Source organism: Megalobrama amblycephala, linkage group LG11 (assembly GCF_018812025.1).
Source record: "Megalobrama amblycephala isolate DHTTF-2021 linkage group LG11, ASM1881202v1, whole genome shotgun sequence".
NCBI classification, from domain to species: Eukaryota; Metazoa; Chordata; class Actinopteri; order Cypriniformes; family Xenocyprididae; genus Megalobrama; species Megalobrama amblycephala.
Genome location: NC_063054.1, coordinates 36,440,892 through 36,463,822, shown reverse-complemented (window position 1 = coordinate 36,463,822; position 22,931 = coordinate 36,440,892). Strand labels below are relative to the sequence as shown.

The 22,931-nt window shown below is 37.1% G+C and overlaps 1 protein-coding gene across 8 annotated transcripts in view; it reads right to left on the bottom strand.

Annotated features, from left to right (window-relative positions):
* gphnb (gephyrin b) overlaps positions 1–22,062 on the bottom strand; it is a 93,534-nt gene extending 71,472 nt beyond the window's left edge. For 3 of the 8 annotated variants that reach the window (XM_048207777.1, XM_048207778.1, XM_048207780.1), the window contains exon 1: positions 21,866–22,059. In XM_048207777.1, the coding sequence (XP_048063734.1) occupies positions 21,866–21,929 (64 nt within the window). In that variant the 5' untranslated portion in view covers positions 21,930–22,059. Of the gene's footprint in view, positions 1–21,865 lie in introns of all 8 variants that reach the window. The other 5 variants (XM_048207779.1, XM_048207782.1, XR_007187169.1 and 2 more) reach the window with 4 other exon arrangements.
* Between the last annotated feature and the right edge of the window lie 869 nt (positions 22,063–22,931).

Genomic DNA, 22,931 nt, shown 5'->3' with positions numbered 1-22,931 from the left:
TAATCCTGCGGGAGAGCAGGAAACAACGAGAAAATGGACGAACAATGGCTTTCTCTCCACTGCAGTTACAAGGTGACAGAATCCCAAATGAGGTTCTTACATCCTTTTGTTCCTGACCAAATACAGTGCATGAAGAATCCATAGGATAACAGTGATATTTTAAAGCGGCGCCTTGAAGATGGAAAAGGTTACCATGATATCGGCTGTATTCGTAATAGCATACTATGCATATTTTTTGGTTATTTTTTTGTTAAAACTAAAACCATAAAAAAAAAACGTTTCCGTCATTTGAAGCAATAAACATAAAATAAAATAAAATAAAAATATTACAATATTTTAACTTATTGTATTTTTAAAATTGTTATTTTTTTTAATAAAATAAAACAAAATAAAAAATATATATATAAAAAAATAAACTTATTTTATTTCAGCTAGTTGCCAAGGAAACATTTCTAATTTTGTTTAGTTTATCTTGAAGTAAAAATAATGTAATATTATTATATTTCAGTTGGTTGCCAAGGCAACATTTTTCACTTTCACAGAACAAAATTACTAAACTTTAAGTAAAACTAAAATAATAAAAACACATTTTTGTAACTTGAAACAAAATAAATGTTAACTAAAATAAAATAATTAACATAACATCATATCATAATATAATATAATATAATATAATATAAAAAATGTAACATTATATTTCAGCTAGTTGCCGAGGCAACAATTCTCATTTTTATTTAGTTTAACTTTAAGTATTAAAATAAGTAAAACTAAATAGATCAAAAGTAATTAATACAAAATAATAAAAACTATACAGACATATTTAAAAAAACAAAAAAACAAAATAACTTTAGATTATATTAGATTATATATATAACTATATATATATATATAATTTGTTATATATAAATACAAATATTGTATATATAAATACATATTTTTGTTAAATATATACATGCATGTACACTTAAAACCACTATTTAAAAATGTAATACAGTTCATGTAATACCTGGTACATGTGTTAAATTAACTTCAGAACAGTTAATTATGCACAGTGCCATAAAACAACGAGGCAATCGCAACAATTTTTTGTATTTTCAGATAAAATACATTAACGTGACCTCCTGTGCTTTAATTATGAGGACATATTTATACCTTCGGGACCATTTTCCAAGGTTTTGTTCCCCATAGCACCCCGAGCAGCTCGATGTAATTAACGCGAGGGTTACGGCCTCAGCTCTCCACCAATGGTCTTTGCAGGAGATGACATCACTGCTTTGTTTGCCTGCATGTCTTATTGGTTAGTGGGGTATCAAATGATCCAGAGGCCCCTGGGATGAAGATTACAGCGGCTTACTGCTGTTTATCAACCCAGCCTTTGTACAAAGGAGGGGCCGACATTAAACCTGAGGGAGTTCTGGATGAAGCTCCCAGCAGTCCAGCAGAGAGAGAGAGAGAGAGAGAGAGAGAGAGAGAGCGTTGCTGTACACATAGCAGCTTCTTAATTCCGCAGCTGGGTAAATTTCCAAATTAATAAAGGTTTCACGGTGCTGGGGAAAATATAGTAACAGCAGATAAGATAATCTAATATAAGCCCAGCGTATCTTAGCAACCTTGTTCATTCTGAGAGCAACAGCGATGGGGTCCGCAGAGGGATCGCAGCAGCTATCAAACACGCACCCAAAAACGCTCTTATTAAACACACAATAATAAGCATCACGTCGCTGCTCACATGCATAAACTACTGAGGACTAAACACACACTATAACAAGTACCGTTCAAATCTTTTCGCCAACTTTATGTTTAAAGCTGCATGTATTTTAAAAATGACATAGAGTGTAAATGATAATTTGATAATCGTGCATGCAGCTTTTATAACCTCGTATTAATATAGACTAGATGGAATATTTGTAATTTTAAAAATGATTATGCACATCAAGGGCCATTTATGGAGGACCTATTATGACCTTTTTCAAAGTCTTGATTTTGTTTTAGTTTTGCATGCTTGATTTTTCAAAAAACACATTATTTTTCCTTATATTCTCCATTGTTGCAGCTCCTCTCTTCCCAGTCTGTCAGTAACGCTCTGTTTAGTTCCTGTCTCTATGAAGCCCCGCCTTCTGGAAAGCACAGTGAGCTCTGATTGGTCGGCTGGACCAGTGTGTTATGATTGGCCAAACGCTTTGAGTGTGGAAATGTCCCACCCCTTATTATAACCGCCTTGTTTCAACACACTACTTACTAACTCAACCAGGCTCCGCCCCTTTAGGAATATTATGACGTGTTCGTTCCCGGAAGAAAACTCAAGACTACAATGGAGGCGTTTCAGGAAGAAAAAGTCATACTGATATAAAGAATAACTCCTGCTGGAGGGACTTTGAAATGTGATTAAAAATAATGAAAAAAAAAATGCTGAGTTAAAAAAAAATAATAATTAAGATTAATTTAAAAGATCGGCATATGAGACTACATGGAATATTTGTTCTTTTGAAATGCATTTGCCACACTGGATTATTTAATTGAACTATAGCATAGCCAAAAAGGTGATTAAAAATTATGGGGGGAAAAAAAACTGTGAGCAGCTAGAAGAACTAAAATATAAGATAAATTACTTTTTAGTTAAAAAGATCTGTATCAGACCTGTATGAGACTACATGGCATATTTGTACTATTAAAAATGCATTTGTTGCATCACATTGTTTAAGTGAACAAGTGAAGCCTAAAAGGTGATTAAAATGATAAAAAAAAACTTAAAGGTGCCCTAGAATTGAAAATTGAATTTATTTTGGCATAGTTGAATAACAAGAGTTCAGTACATGGAAATGACATACAGTGAGTCTCAAACTCCATTGTTTCCTCCTTCTTATGTAAATCTCATTTGTTTAAAAGACCTCTGAAGAACAGGCGAATCTCAACATAACACCGACGTACGCCCCCAATATTTGCATATGCCAGCTCATGTTCAAGGCATTAGACAAGGGCAGCCAGTAACGTCTGGATCTGTGCACAGCTGAATCATCAGACTAGGTAAGCAAGCAAGAACAATAACGAAAAATGGCAGATGGAGCAATAATAACTGACATGATCCATGATATCATGATATTTTTAGTGATATTTGTGAATTGTCTTTCTAAATGTTTTGTTAGCATGTTGCTAATGTACTGTTAAATGTGGTTAAAGTTACCATCGTTTCATTTTTAAACACTTGCAGTCTGTATAATTCATAAACACAACTTCATTCTTTATAAATCTCTCCAACAGTGTGTAATGTTAGCTTTAGCCACGGAGCACCATCAAACTCATTCAGAATCAAATGTAAACATCCAAATAAATACAATACTCACATGATCCAACGCATGCATGCAGCATGCATGACGAACATCTTGTAAAGATCCATTTGAGGGTTATATTAGCTGTGTGAACTTTGTTTATGCACTGTATTATAGTCCAGAGCTCGGGGGGCGGGGAGTGCGAGATTTAAAGGGGCCGCAGCCTGAATCGGCGCATAGTTAATGATGCCCTAAAATAGGCAGTTAAAAAAATTAATTTAAAAAAATCTATGGGGTATTTTGAGGTGAAACTTCACAGACACATTCAGGGAACACCTTAGACTTATATTACATCTTGTGAAAAAACGTTCTAGGGCACCTTTAATAAAAAAATTGTTGTCAGTTACAGAGCTATAAAACATACTTTGTCTTAAACATTAATCTTGAATTGTAATTAAAACAAAAAATAATTAAAGTCTATGTGTCAGCTACTCTAAAATGCAACAAACAACATTTGTGTTTTCAAAATAATAAAGCAGTATTTGGCAGGACCGATAGTGTCTCAACTGTGATTCCATGAATCCAGATTGACATGGCTTGTAAAATCAGGAATGTCTCAATTTTATCAGCATGTCCAGTGACTTTAGCTCGTGTGTTCGATGGTATGGTGTGTGACGAGACAGGTTGCTCACGAGACGAGACACGAGACTGAGTTCAAGAGAACGAGACAAGATTTTTACACAGTATTTTTAAGAAAATACATGACTGGAAAAATAGTTTGCAGGTGCATCTGAAAATGTAATTTCAGTTCTACTTTCTGAGTATGAATTAACATATGTAGTAAAAGACAACAATACTCAAGCACTGTAAAAGGTTTTGCCACAAACTCAACTTACTGGCTTCTCTCCTGTATGATTTCATGATTTTGACCTCCTAACTGAACTCCTTTCCACAAATTGATCATAGAAATAAAAACAGTTTAAATAAAAATGAATAACAACATTTTAAAAACAAAGTCTTATTAAGTGCAAACAATAAGTGCAACCTTAATCAAAGTGCTCTCTCAATATTCAAAGTGCAAAAAGAGATAACATTTTTCTTCAAGCATGATACAGAGCTGAGCGCTGGTTACAACTACACAGCCCAGACTAAGATAGCTTTCATATTGGGAAATATATGCATGCATCAGGGAGCCGCTTTCAAAATGCATGGTTTTGAAATCGCATTGAACGTGCGTTCGCGTTTTACTTTCGCTTTCGATTTCATACTCTGTCAATAGGGAGCGCCGGTGCTGAGCGTGCATTCTACAAGATAAGACATTTGTCAGGCTCTGTTGTGCAATGAATCCTCCGCCATGGTCTTGTCAGTCATCTCGTCACATGATCAGTCAACTCTGATTCCTGCTGCACTACGTACGACTTTGCAGTTTGTGTTGTATGAGGTGGATGGGATTGAAGCGATTGTTATCCAACGACCGACTTTAATTTCTATAAAAAGCAAAACAACAGTGGAGGCGTAATGTAAATGTAGCAGTGGCATATTCTGTCCTAATTTCACCCTCACACTCCCGTCATGGCAATATCGCAAGACCTCGCCTCGGCGAGAAATCTTGTCACATTTTAATCTCACAAGATCTTGTGACACAAGATCTCATCACACCCGTATTCGCTGGGAATCAAACCTTGTGACAGTGGAAGAGATCAAACTGATGGGATGTTAACATGATGGCCAGAGCCTTTCTCACTCATTTCTCCCTAAACTTTTCCAGAAATCTTTGTTTCTCAGCTCTCAGATCTGTATAAAGGCCTGACTTATTGATAATTTATCGTCCTTGGTGAATATTGGAGGAACACTTACTAATGAAGCAAATGCAAGAAAACAAAAAGAAAAATTCTCCAAATTTCAGAAATATAGACATATTTGAACAATAATAAGAAAAACAATGACAAAAACACACAACAAAACTTTAACTAAAATTAAAATGTATAAAATGGTAATGAAGACTACAGTGGTCTGGAGCTCTAATGACATTAGGGGTTTGTTCGGATCACTAACACTAAACTATGAGCACCAGTAATAATGTTGCCTGCCTCTTGCGTATTTAAACCACATTACACTGACACACACTGCCAGCGTAAGTGTCCACCCCCACACAGGCGCATTAAAATTAAAATCTACCCAACGGCTCTCTTCGGGACAGTTTTCCATCACGCATCCTTATGAATCCCAGATTTCATCAGATTTCAATGAGAGACGTTAATGGAGGACGCCACTGCAAATTCTATAAGTAGATTAACATGTATTGAAACACCCTGTGAGATATACCCTAGATATTTGTGTGATGTATGTATCTCCTGCTGTTGGGGTGATGTAGTTTGGGTCAGGGTCAAAGGAGTTATGATGGACGAAAAGCATGCTTTAAGTGGGCTGAGATCAACTAAACATGTGGAGCTCATCCAGATGTTACGGACATCACTGAATCACATGTCTCTTTCGCATCATTAAAGGTACAGTTCACCCCAAAATAAACATTCCGTCATCATTTACTCACCCTAATGTCATTCCAAACCCATTTGACTTTCTTTCTTCTGTGAAAATGAAATGAAATAAAAGGGACTGTGGTCATCAAACTCCAAAGACTTCAGAAGTCTTGAAATATAGAGTCGAAGTGACACGTTTATGCCGCTTTTGGAGCTTGACAGCTCGAAACCTGATTCAGCATTTGGGGAATGTTTGTCCTGCAGGATATAATCAGATCAAAACTAAAATCCTACAATCCCAGTGATGCTTACACCACCATTCAAACATTTGGGGGCGGGAAGATTTTTAAATGATTTTCCAAAAAAATCTCTTCTGCTGCATTTAATTGACCAAAACGTGATTCTTTGATGAACAGAAAGTTCAAAAGAACAGCATTTGTTTTAAATATAAATCTTGAAAAAAAATTATAAATGTCTGTAGTGTCACTTTTGATCAATTTAATGCATCCTTGCGTGCCCTAGAATTAAAAATTGAACTTATCTTGGCATAGTTAAATAACAAGAGTTCAGTACATGGAGATGACATACAGTGAGTCTCAAACTCCATTGTTTCCTCCTTCTTACATAAATCTCATTTGTTTAAAAGACCTCAGAAAAACAGGCGAATCTCAACATAACACCGACTGTTACGTAACAGTCGGGATCATTAATATGTACGCCCCCAATATTTGCATATGCCAGCTCATGTTCAAGGCATTAGACAAGGGCAGCCAGTATTAACGTATCTGGATCTGTGCACAGCTGAATCATCAGACTAGGTAAGCAAGCAAGAACAATAGCGAAAAATGGCAGATGGAGCGATAATAACTGACATGATCCATGATAACATGATATTTTTAGTGATATTTGTAAATTGTCTTTCTAAATGTTTCGTTAGCATGTTGCTAATGTACTGTTAAATGTGGTTAAAGTTACCATCGTTTCTTACTGTATTCACAGAGACAAGAGCCGTCACTATTTTCATTTTTTAAACACTTGCAGTCTGTATAATTCATAAACACAACTTCATTCTTTATAAATCTCTCCAACAGTGTAGCATTAGCCGTTAGCCACGGAGCACAGCCTCAAACTCATTCAGAATCAAATGTAAACATCCAAATAAATACTATACCTATGCGATTAGACATGTTGCATGACTAACACATTGTAAAGATCCATTTTGAGGGTTATATTAGCTGTGTGAACTGTGTTTATGATGTTCAAGGCAAGCGCGAGCTCCGTGGGCGGGGAGCGTGAGCATTTAAAGGAGCCGCAGCCTAAATCGGCTCATATTTAATGATGCCCCAAAATAGGCAGTTAAAAAAAAATAATAAAAAAAATCTATAGGGTATTTTGAGCTGAAACTTCACAGACACATTCAGGGGACACCTTACACTTATATTACATCTTTTAAAAAGACGTTCTACAGCACCTTTAAACAAATCTTTTGAACGACAGTGTATGTGATTGTTGTTTAGTATCAAATCATGTACAGTATTGTTGTTTAGTATAGTACACATGATACCATTAATAAGCAACACTACACTTCATAACTGTTCGGTATTGTATATCACGTGCAGTATTGCAGCTCAGCATGCAGTCATGTGTGGCTGTTGTTAGTATGCAGCGGTGGGATGCGTTCGAGCACACTGCAGTAAGGGAAGACCCCTGCGCTCTCAGTACTGCAGCACTGCTGCGATCTCAAACACGCTGCTCATGGCTGGAGTTTCCTGACTCTGCAGTGCACTTATTTCCCCTGACAGAGAGACTCCCCTTAACCCTGTCTCACTCCAGCTGTCTCTCGCTCTCTGATTTTGGAATCTGCTTATTTCCCAGGACGCAACCATCTCTCATTTTCTGTCTTTCTCTCTCTCTCCCTGTCTCTCTGCTCCGGGCACAGCTGTCCTAATGAATCTGGCTGTAAGCAGCTGCCTTCATTGCATTCAATTCTCTGGACGACATCAGCAATTACTGCACAGCTTCACTGTTACGACTACAACACTGCAGATCCACAGCTTCCCATTTCATCCTCTCGCTCCCCTTTCATCCTGCTTCCTTTTAAGATCTGCCTTTTCTAAGATCTTCTCTGTATTTTCATGCTTTGCGGTGACACTGACAATATTTGGTGCCGTTTCAAGTATCATCACTACTATTTTTCACTCTTGTCTAAATTCTCATCGGTCAAAGGATGCCCACATTTGTGCGTTGCAGCAAAAGTTACCCTTTGTTTAGCTTTTGGTCACATGATGAGTGCCACTTACACAAAATAAGTTCAAAAGTTGTTTTTTTTTAAAGAAATTAATACTTTAATTCAGCAAGGACACATTAAACTGATCAAAAGTGACAGTAAAGACAATGTCTTTCTATTCATCAAAGAATCCAGAAAAATCAAATGTATCATGGCTTACACAAAAATACGAAGCTGCACAACTGTTATTAACACTGATAATAATCAGAAATGTTTCTTGAGCAGCAAAACTATGAAGGATCATGTGACACTGAAGACTGGAGTAATGATGCTGAAAATTCAGCTTTGATCACAGGAATAAATTACATTTTACTATATATTCACAAAGAAAACAGCTCTTTTAAATTGTAATAATATTTCACTATTTTTACTGTATTTTTGATCAAATAAATGCAGCTTCGCTGATCAGAAGAGGCTTCGGTATCGGGCCCAATACTGCCCTCGTGTTCTCGTACTCGCACTCATACTAAGAACAAGTAAAAACATAAACTGTTACATGATTTATGTATAATGAGTGGTTCCCTACATTATTACAGGAAGGCAGTACAGTATTCACATGAATTTTTCTGTGCGCAAACATCCGAAGCACACGCCCAGAAAGCTGCCTCTCAGACATTGCGTAAACACAGAACGATATTCAAACTCACGTTAGATGCTTTTAACATTAAATAAAGCACATAAACAGTACCTGATATTATCATTGCCATACTTTGTGTTGCTGTTCCAGCCGCGACGTCGCGGAGAAATAGAAACCGTTTCTAAAATAGAATATTCGAATGTCGCCATCGCGGCTGGTTAGGACAAAAACTCTGATTAACATGGAAAAGATACCCTTTATCGCTTGTCGTGGCGTTACTTTCCTGTAGCTCAGTGGTTAGAGCGTGACACTAGCAATGGGTTCGATCCCAGGGATTGCACATAATCAGATACAAATGTATAGTATAATGCAATGTAAGTCGCTTTGGATAAAAGTGTCTGCCAAATGCATAAAAAATGTAAAATGTAAAATATTGCATTGTGTCTGGTTAGGACACGGTGTTAAAGTGACAGCAGCCTAATAAACTTGCTGCTATCTTTGTCCTAAGTGTTAATCTAACAACAAAAGACAAAGAGTAAATCACTCACTACTCTTATATTCATTGTGTTATTAAATTACACATAAAATATGATTTAAGTGATAATATGAACAGTGAAAGTACAGTAGCTCCTACAATAGATTTTAATGCATGAAAATAACTGAAGGAAATATCTGTTTGCTATGTCAAATAATTTGATTCATATTCTTTCGGTTTGTCTGCTCAATATTTAAAAAAAAATGCTATGAAAATTGGTCATTGATGTGACGGGTCATTTTTTTGTCCAAAGGCCTTAAATAATAATATTAAAGCTGCAAGCAGCGATGAAAGGGCCTTTGCACCTGTGCCACCAACACCCGGAAACAGAGCACGGTGGGCAATATGCATTTAAGCATATAATTATAGGCGGACACTACATCAGTCATTTGTATTTGCCACAGTTCCTGCAACCAGCTGGTGGTGATATGACTATAACTAAATTTTGGCATGTAGATGTCTTCAGGCCAGGACACTTATCAAACATGTGAAGTTTGAGGCAGATTGGACATTGTATGCTTGAGTTACAACAACTTCCTGTTTCCTGTTCATGATAATAGCATGCTTTAACACTCAGCTAAGTGTTGCTAGCATGTTTTAAAATGTTTCTAGCATGTTTAGTACTCAATTGCATATCTTAGTATGTTGCAAGTAGTGCATCACAGTTTTAAACACGTCATTTCCTGTTGCCAGTGTGTGGTGCTATAACTATAACTGAATATTGTCATGTAGATGTGTTCAGGATAGGAATCTTCTCAAACATGTGAAGTTTGGGGCAGATTGGACATTGTATGCCTGATTTACAACAACTTCCTGTTTCATGGCGCAACATCAAAATTTGTCAGGCCGCCACGGACACGCCCTTCAGCGAAAACTCTAGATCTTCACAAATTAACATCACAAAGGCCTTTAGATTAGACTGACCAAATATGATGTTGATCTGATTAAAGCTCTAGGAGGAGTTTGTTAAAGTACAACGTCTGGAAATGGCAAAAAATGCAAAAAATTGGCAGAGAAAATTCGAAATATCTGACTTCCTGTTGGGTTTTCTGAATTTACACCCAGGGACTTTTTTATAGGTACTGGGCTGTTACATCTGTCTACCGAATTTCATACCTGTAAGGTCGTGCAAAGAGGTGCTTAATTGAAATTTCGCCGGTGGCGCTATCGAGCCATTTTACCACACCTAATTCTGAAACCCGTATCAGACATACATTTTTACCACTTATGGCACATGTGCAAAGTTTGATGAGTTTTCAAGCATGTTTAGGCCCTCAAAAATGCAATTCATTTTGGAGAAGAAGAAGAATTGACCGAGCAATTACAATAGGGTCCTCACAACATCAGTGCAAAGATATGACATCCAAAGTATGTAAGGCAGTACAACTAGATCTCTTTTACTGAATCCAAAAGGTTGTAACTATATTTTGCAACATATAAAGGTATTTTAAAGATTTTGAAGTGTCAAAAGGTCATTCGGTTTAACCGTCCAAAGGCCAATGCAGCCATTTCATTTGTGATTAAAATATCTTAAAATGTAATAAATGTATATTTTTTTTTATTCTGGCATGATTTTATAACATCATATATCAACATAGTGCAAAATGATATTAAAGTTATGTGTAGAAGTCTTTGCTTTGTTATGAGAAAGACTGTCTGGAAAAATGAATTTCATTGATGTCATTTGGAGTAACCAATATAAAGGGACCATTTTGGATCAAGTCATGTGGTCAATATCATGTGACAGGATGTGACATCATTCAGACACCTGCAAAGGACCACATGGTCATGAAGCAAAGTAACTAACTCTCTTTTATCTATTTGAAAAATTCAAGTTTTCACTTGTTCATACTCATGTCCCGAAACATCAGGTCATTCGGTACAACCGCTATAAAACATGGAAAATGTTGTAATATTTTAAAAACTTGTACTAAATATAAAATGTTTGATTGTCCTTTTGTTAGCTAGCTAGATAACAGTCTGTTAGCATTGTTTGAAAATATCGTCATTCCATTTGGTATAACCAAAAGAGTCAAAATTTTGGTTAAACCGAATGACTTTTTGGTGACAAATTTTGTCCATCTTGTAAAAAATGACAAAAGCAGTTTTAATTGATTATAAAAAAAACACAATCTCATTGTTAACACTTTATTAAATTAATTATATCTCCATTATAATTATATTATCTCCATTTTTTTTACACTTAAAAACCTTATTGGTCCATGTCCCACATACAGGTATCGGTACTCTGTATCGGCATGTACTAAAAATAAAAGTATCGTATCGGACTTGTTCTGGGAAATGTGGTTTCGGTGCATCCCTATCAAAATTGAAAAAAAAAAAAATCATACAGACCTCAAGCTTTTGAGTGGAGGTGTAGCTCTCAGATCATTTTTGTGCTTTTGTTCAACATTTTAGGTGAACTGCCCCTTTAAATCCTGGCCCTCCAGCACATTTGAACATCTAAGCAGGATTTTCCAGTATTTCACACTATAACTCATAAAGACAAACCCAAACCCTTTGCGTCAGCTCAAGAGAAGCTCTTCTCAGCAGACCTGAGTTCAGCCTCACTGCTTTCTGTCCTGAAAGCCCTGACCTCAGGTCGGCCCCCCGAGGGCCACACGCGAGCTGGACCCAGTCCAGGGGGCCCGAAACTGACGTTAACGTTTTATGGTGCGGCTGCATGATCTGAGTGTCTTCCCTCATAATGGTGCTGGTGAACAGGACAGAGAGTAGACGAGGCTGAATTATTCACCCCTGCCATTACACACATGTGCCCCGCAAAAGCATCTTCCTCCATTATTTAAAGCCGGCAAGTATAAGCACTCGCTTTTACACCAAGCAGAGAAGAATCCAGCGCACTGGAGTGGGTGTTAGTGAGGAACAGACAAGCCATCAGAGAAAGAAGGTTAAATTTAGGCAGGGAAGAGGATTGAAGCCTCCAAAACCTAATTTACTCTTTTCCCACGTCAGTCAACAAGGATAAAACACGTCTACGGTGTTTAGAAAGAAGCAGAATGCTTGCTGAGCTAAGTGTGTGCAGGTTCAGCACATGATGGCTGGATTGTCATGAAGACAATAAAAACTGCTTTCATTTTCTTTATTAAATCTGTTTCCATTTGGTTTTTTTGGGGTTATGAGCCTTATTGGAACATTCTTAGTGGTTTTGCAATTTTGGAAGAGGAATTTACTGAAATTTAATTCAAAGTAATTCTACACAACATTCTGCTCTATCTATCTATCTAAGTCCATATATCCATCCATCCATCCATCCATATATCCATACATCCATATATCCATCCATATATCCATCCATCCATCCATCCATCCATCCATCCAACGTCCGTCCGTCTATCCGTCTATCCATCCATCCATCCATCTATCTATGTCTATCCATCCATCTATCTGTCTCTGTCTACGTCCATCCATCCATCCATCCATCCAACGTCCGTCCGTCCGTCTATCCATCCATCCATCCATCCATCTATCTATCTATATCTATCCATCCATCTATCTGTCTGTCCATCCATCCATCCATCCATTCATCCATCTATCCAACGTCCGTCCGTCTATCCGTCTATCCATCCATCCATCCATCCATCCATCCATCCATCCATCTATCTGTCCATCCATCCATCCATTCATCCATCTATCTGTCTCTGTCTACGTCCATCCATCCATCCATCCATCCATCCATCCATCCATCTATCTGTCCATCCATCCATCCATTCATCCATCTATCTGTCTCTGTCTACGTCCATCCATCCATCCATCCACGTCCGTCCATTCATCCATCCATCCAAATATCTGTCCATCCATCCATCTATCTATCTATCTATCTATCTATCTATCTATCTATCTATGTCCATCCATCCATCCATCCATCTACATCCGTCCATCCATCCATCCATCCATCCAAGCATCCATCTGTATCTGTCTATGTCCATCCATCCATCCATCTACATCCGTCCATCCATCCATCCATCCATCCGTCCGTCCGTCCGTCCATCCATCCATCCATCTACATCTGTCCATCCATCCATCCATCCATCCATCCATCCATCCATCCATCCATCCATCTGTCCGTCCATCCATCCATCCATCCATCCATCCATCCATCCATCCATCCATCCGTCCGTCCATCCATCCATCCATCCATCCATCCATCTACATCCGTCCATCCATCCATCCATCCATCCATCCATCTGTCCGTCCATCCATCCATCCATCCATCCATCCATTTGTCTCTTTTTGTAGTTAAAAATTATAGTTATATGAATTTCTTATATAAATTTATAGTTATATGATTTTATTTCTACTTAATGTTTTCAGATTCAAATTGCTACCTCAGTTCAAATTCAGGAATTGAATTGGAGTATAAAGCAGTGGTTATTAGTGCATTTACTAAAACTTTTAAAAATAGGTTTTATTATTTGAAATAAAGCTGAAAAAATAAAGTATAAATATTAGATGAATAATAAAAAACTTAAATTATAAAAATTATAAATGTTGCCTCAGCAGCTAACTCACATAAAATAAGATCTAAAATTACTAAAACCAAAACTGAAATAACAATAAATTACAGCTATATAGAAAATTTTAAATTACAATAAAGTGACAAAAGCACATGACAAAATTACTAAAAGAAACTAAAATTAAATGAATGGCAACACTTGGATAAGGATCCATTTATTATCATTAATTAACTAATTAGTTAACATGAACTAACCAGCATTTATTATTCTTAGTTAATGTTTATCTAAACATTTACTAATACATTATTAAGATAAAAAGTCATATCTGTTATCATTAGTTAATGCACTGTGAACTAACATTAACATAAACATTTTTATTAACTAACATTAACAAAGTTTAATAAATGCTGTAAGAATATATCAATGTTAGTTCCTGTTAGTTAATGCATTAACTAATGTTAACAAAGACCTCATTGTAAAGTGTTACTGATGCTGTTTCTCCCACAACTTCACAAATCGTGATATGGTGAAACCCATGAAGTGGGAGAAAGAGTTTGTGAGTGGGCAGGTCACTGATGAGTTTATTAATCCCCACTTCCTTAATTAAAGAGAAACGTTCACTGGACAGCAACGAAGCATGCGGTGACTCATCACAACACACACACACCCACACACACACACACACACACACACACACACACACACACACACACACACACACACACACACACACACATACACACACAAACAAACACACAGCCATGTAAACAAACACATTTTTACTCACACTAACTCAAGGCCCAGTACAAACACTGTGGGAAAGTTTCTCTTTCAGCTTCAAATTTCAGATTTGTAAAGATGCATGAATGTGTTTATATGGAGTTACAGTGACCCCAGAAAATATTTGGGCACTTAAGAGTCTGAATGTCATTGAATTAGATACAAAATAAAAAAAAAAGTGTCTCAAATGCTGCAGGATCTTTCTCTTCTCTGATGTCACTTTCATTTTTTTAAGTCTTAAAGGGGACCTATAATGACCTATAATTTTTAAAAGATGTAATATAAGTCTCTGGTGTCTCCAGAATGTGTCTGTGAAGTTTGCAAATGTTGAAACTTTCTTTCAAAAATGCAATGCAATATCTAATGCAATGGCATTCTCACATTTATAAGTCTGACTTCAGTGTCCAAATCCTTTTTACAGGCCTATAAAGCTTAAAACACACACAAAAGCAGCTCTCTTACAAAGTATCATGGCATGTAACCTCACAATCTATTAATCTTTACACACACAAACTCATGTTCACCGTCCCTTTGACAGCAATTTCTTTTTACTGCCAATCACGCGTGTTACAGCAGCTCTTAATGAGTCCAGAGCAGATAAGACCTCACTGCCAAACGCTCAAAGTCAACATGAAACACTCACAACACATTTTACTTTCATAATGTGACAATTCTGAGTGAAACAATGGAGAAACAGATTAAGACTTGATTTTATCCATCAGCAATGATGTGGGTGTTACATATCGGAATTATTACATTCTGATGAACGATTTCAAAGACAAACACTTTTTGTTTTTAGAATAACACGCACTGCAATGATTCATTTAAAATAATTAGGGTCAATTTTGACTTCAAGATCGCAGAAAGCTCCATATTCCATTACATTTAGACAGAGACGGACTCGCAAGCTGTCAGTGTTTTTTCTGATCAAAAACAATCATTTCCTGTGTGTGAAGAGATGAACTCAATCTCAAATCCATTTGAAAGGTCAGTATGTCAGAGTATTTGGAGCACGTGATTGATTCATTTGTGTGTTTATCTGTGAAATGATGGCGGATGATTTGAGGTCAGTTCAAAGAGTTTTCTTTTTTTTAGATGCATTAAATCCTTTTGCATTCACACACACAAACGTTTAAATAGAGCACTAAAGCATAAAGATGCATTTTGTCCAGATGAGACTCTCTCGTTGTTTATTTTGTCTGCATGTAAAATGACTACTACAGCAACACGCATTCGTACTTCCGTAATTATATTATATAATTCATACATATTTATGAAACAATTTCAATTTCAGCTTTAAAGTAGCTCAACGGAATACAATAGTGTCGTCATTCAGCTGAATTCAGTTTAATATGGAAGCTTGTTTTCGGCATGAAATAAAGAATAAAAAAGGTAACTGTGACTTTTTATCTCACAATTCTGATTTTTTTTTAAGAATTGAGATATATAAATACAATTGGGAGTTATAAAGTCAGAATTGTGAGTTATAAAGCCAGAATTGCGAGATATAAAGTCAGAATTGTGGGATATAAAGTCAGAATTGAGATATATAAATGCAATTGGGAGTTATAAAGTCAAAATTGTGAGTTATAAAGTCAGAATTGTGGGATATAAAGTCAGAATTGAGAGATATAAAGTCAGAATTGAGATATAAAGCCAGAATTGTGACATTTAAAGTCAGAATTGTGGGATATAAAGTCAGAATTGTGAGATATAAAGTCAGAATTGAGATATAAAGCCAGAATTGTGACATTTAAAGTCAGAATTGTGGGATATAAAGTCAGAATTGTGAGATATAAAGTCAGAATTGAGAGATATAAAGTCAGAATTGAGATATAAAGCCAGAATTGTGACATTTAAAGTCAGAATTGTGGGATATAAAGTCAGAATTGTGAGATATAAAGTCAGAATTGTGGGATATAAAGTCAGAATTTAGATATAAAGTCAGAATTGAGAGATATAAAGTCAGAATTGAGATATAAAGCCAGAATTGTGAGATATAAAGTCAGAATTGTGGGATATAAAGTCAGAATTGTGAGTTATAAAGTCAGAATTGAGATGTAAATTCAGAATTGCGAGATAGAAATTCAGAATTGATAATTATCAGGTCAAAATTGCATGATATAAAATCAGAATTGAGTTATAAAGTCAGAATTGAGATATATAAGATTTAAACTCGCAATTCTGAGAAAAAAGAAAGAACTGTGAGATAAAGTCACAATTCAATTTTTTTTTTTTTTACTTAGTGGCGGAAACAAGCTTCCATAGTTCAATAACTGTGTCAATGTTGCAAAATTCATACATTTCGAAACAGATTCAATTCAGTTAATGTAGCTCTATAATAGACAATAGTGACATTATTCAGCTCAGTTTAGATTTAATTCAGTTCAATTATGTTGCAAAGTTCATCATTTATTAAATGAAACAAGGTCAAGTACAGATGTATGTGAATACAAACACTCATGCATTAATGAATTACATAATGTGTCAGACCACAATTCATAATGCAACGTAAGGAAGTGTTGTTGCATACTTGTGTAAAAGAGGATAAAAATGCACACACATCCAGGACTTTATGAACAGGTGACAGATAAAAAGCATAAAAATACATTAAAGAGTATGATCTGCACACTGTTATGTTATTCTTACTTATTGATTAAAAATAGCATCTGAGATCAGGCAACATTTCTATTTTTAATCCACAAATGGGATTAATGTGAGAATGTGCGAATCTCTTTCTTTTGAATAGAGTTGTTAGTCACATGACATTTACATTCAGGTGACTGACTAAAAAAACCTGGCAGAAGAACCGAGTTTAAATGAATGGGAATGTTAGCTCTCTCCAGCATTATATGATAAATGTGTTGAAAAAGACATGAAAAGAAACATTCGACTGGTCACGCTAAATAACCAGTGTGGATTGTACTGTATCTTATTCCTATTTATGACTTTATCAGGCGTCTAAATTTAGCCGCTCGTGTAAATGTGGCCGATGCATGTCTCTTTGATACACATGTGAGATTGGAACGCCGCCCACACAATCCAGATTTGCTAGATCTAAGGAGCAAGAGAGAGAGAGAGAGAGAGAGAGAGAGGATATGTGCTGTCTGCCGCAGAGAGTTTTCTCATTGGCAGTTCAGTTCAGTGATTGAATTTCAATGGTCCTGCCATGGAAGGACACAAGTTCAGACAGAATCCAGCTCAGCGCCATGAAGAAAGGTGATATGGATCTATAAAATCACAGCTCTAAGGTAGAAAAACGAAAGAAAGCCTTTACGAGAGTTGCCGGGGTGAAGACATAAAGCTTCTCGTTTCCATTTGTGTTGATAACACTGTCTCTTATTACTGCCAGGTCAATATACACACACACACACACACACACACACACACACACACACACAAACACACACATCACACACACACACACACACTCACATGCACACAGAATTCAGTTGCGCTTTAACAGATAACAACAATTAGACAACAATACACTGCACTTTACTAATGAGGCATACAAACAGCGTGACAAGTTAAAAGTAATGACTATAATGACAGCAGAAGTGCTCTGTCATTGTCACAAGGATTTATCGCCCATTTTATCAACTGACTGGTGAAAATTATAAGTTCAGTTACTTAACAGGGTTGTGTGAAATTTAAAATGTAACAATCTGCTCCTTTTCAATTTATGGGTGTGAATTTGAATTGAATTGCAATTCAAAGAAATCTAATGTAAGTAATGCATTGTGGGAAAATCTATCTATCTATCTATCTATCTATCTATCTATCTATCTATCTATCTATCTATCTATCTATCTATCTATCTATCTATGTCTCTGTCTGTCTGAGCTGAACTACTTTCCTTGGTCCCCTTAATAGTAACTCATGTTTTGTAGAAGTGACAGGAAGATGGCGGTCCTTCTCAAGGTCAGATCGGGTTTATTTTTAGGTCAGTACTCACCAAGGTGAGGATGCTAAAAAAGAAGCCATTTGTAGACACAGTGCTGAAAGGGGGAGTAACTAAATATTTCAAAACCCAACAGCTACTGAAACAAGACCTAAACCACTTGTAAGAAGAGACTAGAACCCTTCGGCTTGGATTCATTAATCACGTGATCCTTAATTGCAGCATGTCAAATCTCTTAACTAATGACATGCTAATTTCCATTTGGCTTCAGTAGATTAGTTTTCCATGTACTGCATGATTTCAACAAATCAAACCATCAATGGAACCAGTGTTGTTATTGTTAACTAAAATTAAAACTATTAAAAAGAATTTTTGTTAATTGAAATAAAGCTAAAGTAAAATGTATTATATATATTACAAAAAAAAAAAGAAAGAAAGAAAAAAAAAGTTTAAAAAGTTAACCGGCTCCAACAGCATGCAGCTCTCTATGGTGTCCGGGTGTCAAACTATGACCCCACCCTACATCTTGGAGTTGTTGTATGCTTGTCAGGTTCCTAAAACCTCCACAGTGTTGCTATGCCAACCAAAGCTCCTCTCAACCCCAGAGAAGGGGACAGGTCTGGTCACATGACCCCGCTGTCATTGGGGAAGATGGAGCAGATGTGGATGAGGCCCTACGTCGTTGGATGATTAGTCAAGCACAGGCACACAAGGCTGAAGTAACGACACGGCTGATGTCAAAGGTCAACACTTTCAACTCTGATCACAGATAGATATTTATCTTTACATTGTTGATAATATAGATACTTCAACAGCCTGTAAGTGAGAGTCTCAGAGGTGACTGGCAAGATAGAGATACGAAAGGAAATCACTTTTCAACAACGTGAAATCCCACAGCTGCACAGAGGGAAGAGCAACGGCAACGAGAGAGAGATTTCTGAAAGGTCAGATGACACACACAGACTGTGATATCTCTCTCCTCTTTCTTTTTACCTTCCTGTCTTCATTTCCCTCAACACACGGGCCTTCGGAGATACAGAGAAAGAGAGAGAGGGTCAGTAGTAGAAGTGGAAATGGTACATTTCTTACCAAGACAAATATTGGCGAGCTTCCTGTTCAAATGTCATCCCTGTGTAGAGGGGGTCACAAAAGTAATCTGACGCATGACAAGCGTGATGATTGCGTGTTCGTGTACGTGTCTGCTGGCTTGTATTTGCTTCACTGACAATGTGTGGTGACATACACTGGAGGCTTTGAGGGTGTTGGATATCCATGCCGACACGGTAATCACATTGAAAGCATATGACAATACACCAGTGGTGCTGTTACCTAGTGTTTAGAAGGTCCAAGGTGCATGTGAACTATCACCACTGTGCCACTGAGCAGGATACCTTAACCTGAGGTAACTCCAGGGGGGCTGTCCGAGTAAAGTGCACTGAAAAAAGCATCTGACAAATGGCTGAGCAGTACAGAACAATGTAGGGAAATACCCCGGTAGCACTGTTTGCCCTGCAAACCAACAAACATCTGGCTTGGTAACCAAAAGGTTGTATGACCAAGCCCCACAAGGCTCGATCTATGAACTATCACCATTGTGCCCTTGTGCAAGACTCTTAACCTCAGGTTACACCATAGGGACTGAACATGTAATAAATTTACTGATAAAAGCATCTGATAAATGAGATAGTTCTGAAAAATGCAGACCAATACACCAGCAGCCTTGTTTCCTTTGAAAATCAATGAAATACCTGGCCTGGTATCCAAATGGTTGTATGTCAAACCCGACAATCTGGTATAGTATGTATCCTGAGGTTACTTCATGGGGATTGTCCTTGCAATAAGTTACTTCATGTAAACACATATAGGGACTGCATGTCATCATTTTAAGAATCAGCCACTGAAAAAAACGGTGTCCACCTCTCTGTCTAGTTATGTCCCTGGATATAATAGTGTGATAAATTAACATACAAGCCAATACCCCAGTAGCCCTGACTATCCTGTAAATTTTATTTATTTGACTAGTAGTTAAATATCTGGCATGGTTAACCAATAGCTTGTAGGTTCAAGCCCACCAAGGTTTGATGCATTGTGCAACTGAGCAGAATAAATATCCTCAGGTTACTCCCGTGGGACATTCCCTGTAATAAATGTACAGATAAAAGCAAGGCTGTAATTACATTTGTGGACCAAATACAATAATTTATGAATCAATATCGCTGACCACTATTCTGAATACTGGGGGGATGTGTCCCCCCTCAATGTCTACAGCCGTAACTAAAGGTATCTTTACAGAGCAGAACTGTAGGGAAATACCCCCGTGAGAAGTGACTGTCGTCTGTTTTTCAGCAGCATGTATAGCGTTAGATGCGGTTCAGAACCGCGGACAGTTCTCACCGAGCGGCCGCTGCTTTTCAGCACCGGGGACAGCGCTTATCGAGCGGCTGCTGTGTTTCAGCACCGTGGACGGCGTTCATTGAGCGGCTTCTGTGTTTCAGCACCGCGGACAGCGTTCATCGAGTGGCTTCTGTGTTTCAGCACCGCGGACAGCGTTCATCGAGCGGCCGCTATATTTCAGAACCATGGACAGCGCCGCCGCTGCTGGTTTCCCCGCTCTACAGTAGTGAGGAGGGGGGAGGTGAAGCGGGGTTTCCCTCAGTGCTGGATGGAGCTCCTCTCTCTCTCTCTCTCTCTCTCTCTCTCTCCATCTCTGCACATTACCACCTTCAGCAGCGGATTTCCATGAGAGGGTTATCACATCACACGAAAATCCGTGGCCTTCACGTTTTTCCCCTCTCCCTAAAGCTGTATTATCCTGCCAATTCGGGAGATTTCAAGCACAAAATGCAATCGTTCAGTAACTCGGTGGCAGCATTTGATTTTCATCCATTTTCAACACAGAAAGGAGATTAATCGCATATTATAATACCTTTGCTAGAACATTTCAGTCGTCATAGACTAGCATCACTAAAAAAAAACCGACTTGAAATCACCGGCGAATGCATGTTTGCATTAACAAGACTGTCATGCAGAGAGGAAACCAGCATTCTGCCCACGATTCACAGCCATCCTCACTAATATCAGCCCACTGCATCCACTGTCCCTGACAGTAAATCACATCTTTATCACCGATGCCTATATGGCCAGGTACAAATTATACATCATTCACTGAATTAAACATCCTCATGAAACGCTGTGGCGTGAACATTGAGCTCTATTTAAAGGTTTAACAAGCGAAAATGAAGAATTCAGCAGATAAAACTACATTCTCCTGTGAAATTTCATAATATCACAGACACAGAATAACCAGAAGCAGGGCTGCTTTATCGTGCAGGGGGTTGGCAGGTAAATTAATCTCTGGCAAAGAGGGGGAAAAAGGCATTAAATCACCGTTGACCAGCAGAGAAACACACACATACACACGCACGCACGCACGCACGCACACACACACACACACACACACACACTTGGGGAGGAGAGGCACCGCTGGCAAACAGCTGGAAATACCTAGCCGTTCTCCCCCAAAAGAAACCCCACGATGACTTAAAGGATTCTAGCCTTTACCTGTCAAGACGCCGACCCGGATTTGGTGGTCGTGGTTTGTTAAAATCATCCCGTCTGACGCCATATTCAGCACCGCTGTCGCCGCACTGAGAACTCCAGGCAGAGCCGAGAGCCGAGCGCATCGAACTCTGGAGGGGGAATGAGGGAAGCGCGCAGGCGAGAGCAGCAGAGTGAAGATTCAGCGCTCATATCTCACTGGGAAATCAGCAAAAAACAAAGGGGTTTAGAGGTTTACATAATTTCAGTGTTTCTGTAAGACACGCTGTAATTATGCAAATTAAGATCATTTACATTTGGTGTCAGTAAGACTTTTTTTTTTTAACACTTTCTTAGGATGTATTAAATTGATCAAAAGTGACAGTAAAGACATTTAGCATAAAATATTACAAAAGATTTCTATTAAACAAAAATTTTGTTCCTTTGTACTTTCCATTCATCAAATAATTCTAAAAATAACATCACAAATCAGAAAACATCACAAAAAATCACAATTTTCAAATAAAAAAAGAAGAAAAATTAAGCTGCACAACTGTTTTCAACACTGATAATTGATTATTTTATTTTATTTTATTTTATTTTATTTTATTTTATTTTATTTTATTTTATTTTATTTTATTTTATTTTATTTTATTTTATTTTATTTTTGGAGCACCAATTCAGGATTGATTTCTGAAGGATCATGTGACACTGAAGACTGGAGTAATGATGCTGAAAATTCAGCTTTGATCACTGGAATAAATTACATTTTAACATAAATTATTATAAAAAAAAACAGTTATTTTTTAACTGTAATAATATTTCACAATATTATTTTTAATCAAATAAAAGCAGCCTTAAAAACGTACCGACACTAAACTTTTGAATGATAGTGTATATAAAATTTGGTATCACTTTACAATAAGGTCCCATTAATTTATAATGAACATTATATTTTTATTACAGTTTTTTTGTTTTTGATTTTTTCTCTTTGTTGAAGTTAATTAATTAAAACACAACTGTTCATTGTTAGTTCATGTGCAGCTCAGGTCCATTAAATAATATTAACAGATGCAGCTCTTGATTTTAA